The following is a 7,785-nucleotide window of genomic DNA, read 5'->3' on the forward strand; positions in this document are numbered from 1 at the left end:
CTGTGGTGTGCAAAACACTTGTGACATACAAGTGACCTAATGTTTGGCAAGCACTAAGAACAAGTAAAAAATCAAGATGTAGCCAGCAATAAATAAATAAATAAATAAATAAATAAATAAATAAATAAATACCTAGGGAGGAACTGGTTTTCTAAAACTAAATATAGCAGAATAGGCTGCACACACTCTGTGGGCCCTTCCACACAGGGCCCAAAATATGGGCCCTGTAGGACTTTTACCTGAGGTGTCCAAATGATGCCACAGATAAAAGAGAATTAATTTGTGACAAAGCAGGAAAACCTTGCTTTGTATGGAATTAATTAGGTACCCCATTAGACCCAGGCATTCCTGAAAGGCTCACATCTAATGGGCACTGTGGGGTCTGACCCCCAGGTAATTCTGGGACTATGGAGAGGTCAGTTCCCACACCCATCTTGCTGCTTCAGGCTTCCAAAAGCTCAGAGAAGCTAGGAGGACACCCATCCCCTTCCCAAGCCCACCCTTCCCAAAGAATTTAAAATAAGAGGAAATGTACCAGGTAGCCATGACGCGTCTCCAGCAAGCCTCCTGGTATGTTGAAATGATGCACCAGGTGGAGGGGGGGGGGGCAGAAGGAAAATCACCACCACCCCCACCCCCGGTCTCCTGGTGCATCATTTCTATGCACCTGGAGGCCTACCGTAGAGGCCTCATGGCTGCCCGGTAAGTTTTCTCTTATTTTAAGAGCTTTTTGGGGAGTGGGCTCAGTGGCCCAATGCCCTCCCGGAAGTTATCGGGAGGGCATGGGGACGCTAATGGGAAAGCATGTTGTTTGGGGGCACACATGGGGATTAAACCCACTTTGGTGCAGGTTTCTTTAACTCACTCCGAAGAAGATTTAAGCCCTGCCTGGAAGCACCCTGAGTTTTAATTTTAAAAGGTGATAAAATCCATGCAGACTGTGCATGGTTATTTAAGTGGGGATCAGATAATCAGATAAATCAGATAATCAGATAAATATTTACTTATTTTTAAAACGTGAAATTCTGTTCATCTGGCTTTATTCTCAAGTGAATATGCAGAGGACTGCAGCTTTAGGTTATTTTTTCCCACCCCGCTGCTTTTCCTAGAAGTTGTTATCATCATATACTGTGCCACTAGAGGGCGCCATCCACATGACCTTCTCGTTCCCAGGATGCCTATCACAGAAATACTCACAAATTTACACATGGGAGATACTTGCATATGGTGGTCATGCTGTGGCGGTTAACAATGCTGATATTGTCTATAATCATAGAACAAATACCTGTATTCATGATATGCCTGAGCATCTCTATCTGTGGTGTTGAAAAACTAATATTGAAAATTCCTAGGCCGAATTATGACGACAATTCTTGGATAACTGCTGTTTCTTTTTCTCAGCACAATCTAAAACATTACAATTAACAACAGGATATAGAAGTGGAGTTCTCTTTATAAGTGGGTTTTCATGTTTCTTTCTTTCTCTTTTCGTTTTAGGATAGGTACATTTATCTGTATGACTGCATTCGTGACACTATCATCCAGAAACAAATTTGAGCCTTGGTCTCCACTCTTTGCTTGATGACTGATGGAATGCAGAACCCGGCAGAGCTATGAGCATAGACTGAAATGGGTCTATGTTAGGGATGAGTAATCACTCTCGGTTTGTGGAGAAGATAAAACTACGGGAGTCAATAGTAGTGAACTGCCTTTGATGTTCCTTTGATGTTCTTCAGAAGGAACTTACGTCTATTGAAAGCAAACTCCTCTGCCTCAACCCAGAGGGTTTCATGGAAGAACAATTTGCCATAATTCCAGGTGTCCTGTTTACAAAAAAATAAGAAGAAGAAATGGGTGCCTTCATCTTTCAGAGTTTATTCAGCTGCTTTGGAACTTGAGAACTTGGTAGAAGTTAGGATGTTGCCTTGGAACTTGAGAGTCTGAAGGTTTGCCACTGATTAACATAAATGATGGACAGCCAAACAGTGGAATCACAATGTGTTATCTTGATTTGGTGTGTCTTCAAGTCTCTTCTGACTTACGGTAACCTTATCACAGGGCTTTCCTGATCAAGATTTGTTAAGAGGGGGATTCCCATTGCACTCCTCTGAAGCTGAAAAATGTGATATACCCAAAGTCCCCCAGTGCATTTCCAATGCCGACTGAGAGTTCAAAATTTAGTCTCCCACAGTCTTACTCCAACGACTACATTATGCTGACTCTCAAGATATGTCATACATTACTTAAATCTATGTCACAAAAAAAGATTTAAGATATTTTTCACAGTTCTTGGTGATTAATGTGAAAAAGAAGGAAAGCAAAGAAATTCAGCAAGGGGAACAGACCAGTCACAGTAATATCAGGAATACCATAAAGTTTATTTCTTTCTCTCCCTTATAGTATCCCTGATAATAGCATCTCTGCACTAGCAGAGTTACATAGTTATGTGTACACTGACATAGTCTACAGTCCTGGCATATATTTAGAATCCATATGCAGAAGGAGACTTAGTCTGCATCCTGTTTTCATTTAACTGGTATGCTAAATATAGGATGGCATTGAATAAATAGATGTACCTTCTTCCCAAAACCACAGCTAAAAGAGGTATTGCTAGCTTTGCCTTAGGAGAGTGGAAGAGTAACGACTTAACAAGAGACAAATAAAAAGGTTTCTTTAGGGGGGAAACTGAAATTTTAGACAATAATGCATTGTATGTTGAATGGGAAAACATATTCAGCAAGAACAGAATAATTGTAGCAGCCTAATGAAATTGATCCACATAGTTAAAGCAATGGTATTCCCCGTAGTAACCTATGGATGCAAGAGCTGGACCATGAGGAAGCCTGAGCGAAGGAAGATAACTGCTTTTGAACTGTGGTGCTGGAGGAAAATTCTGAGAATGCCTTGGACCACAAGAAGATCAAACCAGTCCATACTCCAGGAAATAATGCCCAATTGCTCATTGGAGGGAAGGATATTAGAGGCAAAGATGAAGTACTTTGACCACATCATGAGAAGACAGGAAAACTTGGAGAAGGTAATGATGCTGGGGGAAATTGAAGAAAAAAGGAAGAGGAGCCCACCAAGGGCAAGATGGATGGATGGTATCCGTAAGTGACTGGCTTGACGTTGAAGGAGCTGGGGGTGACCACAGCTGACAAGGAGCTCTGGTGTGGGCTGGCCCATGTGTCATGAAGAGTTGGAAGTGACTGAACGAATAAACAACAACAACAATGTTGAATGGGAAAGCATATTCAACAAGAACAGAAGAATTGTAACAGCCGAATGAAATAAGTAGGAAACTGATTTAAGTAACCAGAGTGGGCAATTAAGTGATGGCTGTTTACATAAAGGTTTGTTTAATAGATCAATTAATAAAAGATAGGTGTGTCTAGAGATGAGATGGCTAGGATACCAGATAAGAACGGATGTGACTTTTTGGCTTTGCTTATGATTTTCCCCAGAACTTACAAATGGAGTTTAAAATATTGAGATGGCTTTATCCAGAATGTTCATAAAAGCAATTCCTTGATTCATTTTTCATGTCCAGCCAGAACTCTCCATTCCCAAGGAAAGTCAAGACTGTCGGTAACACGCTTTTCTTAACTTCCACTCCTTACCCCATGGATTATGATGCAAATACAGCTATACCTCAGTTAACAAAGTTGATGTTTTTCTTGGCATTACCTTTTTAACAAAAAAATGGTAACAAAGCCAGGAATAGCATGGAGACAGACTCCAATAAGGAGCCATTCGATATATTCTAGCAGACTTTTCTTTTTAAAAAACGGACAAGATACACATGTGAAATTAAACAAATCATGCCAGACAAGTCTTCCATAAGAAAACAAAATTATTTTGGACCTTCTAAAGACCACCTGACGACATCTTCTTAAATGCATCCAGGGATAACTTTTTTTTTCACTAGCTTCCACTTTTCTTATGATTATCATTTTCATGACCAAGATTTTATATGCTTTCTATGCTTTTTAAACATGCTGGAAGTGATACAGGCTTATCTCCTCTTCTCTCTTTTTGCTGTTCATGGATGCTAGAAACAGGTACTATTTACCTTGTCTATTATGGGCAAGAACACAGCTACAAAATGATTAGCTGGAGTAGAATTCTGTATCTTTCCAGCCCTCTTTCACTATCCTCCCAATCCCAATGCTACTGAAAAACCTTCAACTAGACAAAGAAACAGGTGGGAAGAAGGAGTTTACTTGGGCACAAAAATGCTGTTAAAAGAAGCTTCTTGGTCAGAGGCTTTGTTAACTGAGATATGCCTACACTTGAAAGTAACTCTCATTGCCTTAGTGGGACATAGACCTGCATAACACACATAACAAGCCACTGCAAATCTCTGTTTGCCTCCAGATGGGTCTAATAATCCCAAATATTTTGGAAAAATTAGCTTTTAGTCTCATCAGACCCAATTTTTTTGTTTATCATTGGAAGTTACATTTTCAAAATGAGGCTACAGGGATAGGTTGAACAAATGGATTGTTATAAATGGGAACACATTGCTCCAGTATCTCTGAAACAGAGAAAAGGGGGAAGGGAGCAGTTTTGAAATAATAAATTATTGTTTTTATAAAATGAGATTTTGATATTGTATCTTTTTTGTCTGTTTCGGGTGATCTTTCTTTTGCGTCTATGGGAGACCTCAGTTATAAAGTGTGAGTGTTCCATTAGAGCAGTCATTCCCAACCTTTTTTTGCCCAGGGACCACTTGACCAGGGACCACTTTGAACAGGGTCCAACATTTGAACCCTCTCCAACATTGGTACTAAAAGGAGCAGGGTTGGTTAGCTCTGTGGAAAGAAACAAAGATAAAATAAAATAAAAAGTAAGGAAGTTCACAGAGTGGATTTTTGTTCTCGTGGTCTGCTGCTGGACCGTGGCCCACAGGTTGAGAACCAGTGACTTAGATGTTGGTTCTACAGTGAGGTTATTACTGAGATCGTTCTTCAAAAGAACAAGCAGGCAAAGAAAAGAGCTTGGGAGCAAGGGAGCTGGTAGAGCTAATTAATTGCAATTGCATCATAACTTAGGTTTGAGTGCATACTTCACGGAGAAGTTTCCGAGTTCAATTCCTGGTATTTCCAGATACAGCCAGAAAAAAAAAATCTTGTCTGAAACCCTGAGAAGTTCCTGCTGGTCAAAATTGGCCAAAGCTCTGGATTTGGTATATAGTAGCTTCCTATGGATTTGAATGGTAAGGAGGGGTAGGACAGATTTACATGGAGCAATCAGCATGTTAGGAATGGCCCTTGATCCTTTCAGCTTCAAATCAGAACAAGTACATGCTAAAGCTGTTACGTCCCATCATTTGCATAATGCCATCTATGAACTTGCCACTTCGCACACAACAGCTTTGCTATGTCCTTGCACCAATGAGCTTATAATGCAAACACCACTTGGGTGTTTCTCCCTGTATGGGCCTGGCTGAGTTTTAAGATTGTAAGAAAATTGCTTTCTCTTGATCCTCTCACCAGAGAGCCTTTTCCGTGGCTTTTCCTGAGTTATAGGATTTCCTACCAAGAAAATTGTGGTCATTCCCCCCCCTTTCTTTTGCTGGCACCAGGGAATGAATCACATGACTTTTCTTCATTCCCCAAACCTATGGTTATATGATGCACCCATTTAAATTGTCTGTACACAGGAAGTGTACTATAATAACCTCACCAGTTGTTACCAGGTGGTGGGGGGGGGGGGGAGGGGGAGATAGCAGTAGACGTTTTTATAAGCAGAGGTGAAAATAAGGAACAATGATCCTCAGCATGATTTTGTGGATCTATCTGCCTTTTCCAAGCCTTGAGAGGGATAGGATTTCTTACCAGTTTATGGTGTGTATGGTGTTTCTGTTAATAGGCTATCTGGGAAATGCAGATGTATCTCCTGTCCCACATTATTCTCTCCCCAGCTCTCTAGGACTATTTCTCCAGCAACATGCTAGCACTGAGGCTATAATTATCATTGTAATTGTAATAATAAAATATATAGCTTTGTGCAGATTTTTTTTTTTACTAAAAATAGACATTGGCAAATGCACACAAGCAGGTTTCCGTTTACATTACTCCCATTTACAGCATTTCAGATTTGAAATATTTCTTCAGAAATACATAAATAAAGGAAAGTGTTGCTCATATGCATTGTTTTCCTGATGTGAGTGAAGTGAGGATGAGGAAAGTTTGGTGAGCTGGAATTTTGAGTTTAAAAACTTTCCAAATCTAGGCCGGCATAGGGTAGAAAGTAACTGCAATCTTGGAGTCACCAGAGGAAGGGGTTTCTTTTGTTTGCTTAGAAAAGGGTGTGCAATCAGTAAAAAGGTACTGGAAACTTGGCATTTGGGTGTGGCTGAAGAGAAGAGTTCCTCTTCTTTCTTAAGTGGGGAAGTCATGATAGAAAGAGAACTAAGGGGGAGAAGAATAAGAATGACAAAAGGGGCAACTCTGCAAAGCATCCTGCAGGAAAAATGACAAAATGACAAAGAACCTAGTGGCATATTGAAGCCTGATTCTCCTATTTCTATCCATCTCAAGTCCAGAAAAGCAGCCCTGGCATAAACTGCCACCTACTTGTACAATTTAAATGGAAGAAGGAAGGGGACGATACAAAAAATAGTTCAGATTTTCATAGAATCCTTGAGTTGGAAGAGACCTCGTGAGCTATCCAGTCCAACCCCCTGCCAAGCAGGAAAATTGCATTCAAAGCACCCATAACAGAAGGCCATCCAGCCTCTGTTTAAAAGCCTCCAAAGTAGGAGCCTTCACCACACTACGTGATCACCACATAATCTGCATAGTTACTCAGAATGAAGGACTCAGCTTGTGAGAGAGAAAGGGAGTGGAGGAGAGCGACTGAGTTCATAAAGGGATACAATTGAGTGTCCTTTGGGTTTTTGAAAGAATCCACAATGTGTGTGGTTTAGTCCACTGCTTGCCAATGAACCGCCCAAGCCATCTTGGGCCATGGAAGAGACTGCTGTGTATTTGTATTGCCATGTTTAACTCCTGGAATTGCTCCAAGAGTCATTGACTGGGACTGTCTGTGGCATTTCAAACTATGGATGGTCCTGCTGGGAGCATCGGGTCACAGACGTGAGCCATCCCTCTTTGGTCTTGCAAATGGCTCCCTTGGGACCTTCTCAAAGCCACATCTAACATAAGCACATAAACAAAGCCCCATGCCTCTGGCTCCCTTCTCTCCTTATCTGTGGCTTTGCTGTCAAACCTGAAGGCAGAAGAAACCCTAAAATAGCAATGAAAAGAAGCCAGAGCTTCTCCCCCTGTGTGTTTGGGACACTGAGAACCCAGTATCTCCAGCCAAGCCACAAAAATGTGAGAAACAACATTTGCAACCAGTGCCCACAGAAAAACACAGAAACAGAAAATTTCTCCCCAGGGGGGAGAAAGAGCATTCGATCTATATGTAAAACAAGGACCCAGCATGTGCAGGGGAGCTGCATCCAAAATGCCACGAGCTAAACAGTATCTCAGAAGGCAGCTGAGGACACCAGCAGCAGGTCCCAGAGAAGCTTGTCACTAGCAGAAAACCCCCAGAGTCTTGGTGTCTTGTTTGGATGCCCACCACAAATGTTTCCCACCTCAGGGATGCCATAGGTTAGACAATGTCATCCCATTCGGCTTTCCACAGCAGTGAAGACACACACAGAAGAACATATGTGCACAAACCACAGCAAATGTCTTCTTGGTTAGCAAATGCCACCCATTCTTTATATCAGTGTTGTGAGAAATCAGAGGGACAGAAAGGCAAAAGCGT

The 7,785-nt window shown here is 41.4% G+C and overlaps 1 protein-coding gene across 3 annotated transcripts in view; it reads left to right on the plus strand.

The window, feature by feature from the left end:
• Window positions 1-4,599, plus strand: part of LOC132773310 (receptor-type tyrosine-protein phosphatase V-like) — a 76,996-nt gene extending 72,397 nt beyond the window's left edge. For all 3 annotated transcript variants that reach the window (XM_060772492.2, XM_060772490.2, XM_060772491.2), the window contains exon 37: window positions 1,498-4,599. In XM_060772492.2, the coding sequence (XP_060628475.2) occupies window positions 1,498-1,557 (60 nt within the window). In that variant the 3' untranslated portion in view covers window positions 1,558-4,599. The remainder of the gene's footprint in view (window positions 1-1,497) is intronic.
• Window positions 4,600-7,785: the final 3,186 nt, after the last annotated feature.

Source organism: Anolis sagrei, chromosome 4 (assembly GCF_037176765.1).
Source record: "Anolis sagrei isolate rAnoSag1 chromosome 4, rAnoSag1.mat, whole genome shotgun sequence".
Taxonomy (NCBI): domain Eukaryota; kingdom Metazoa; phylum Chordata; class Lepidosauria; order Squamata; family Dactyloidae; genus Anolis; species Anolis sagrei.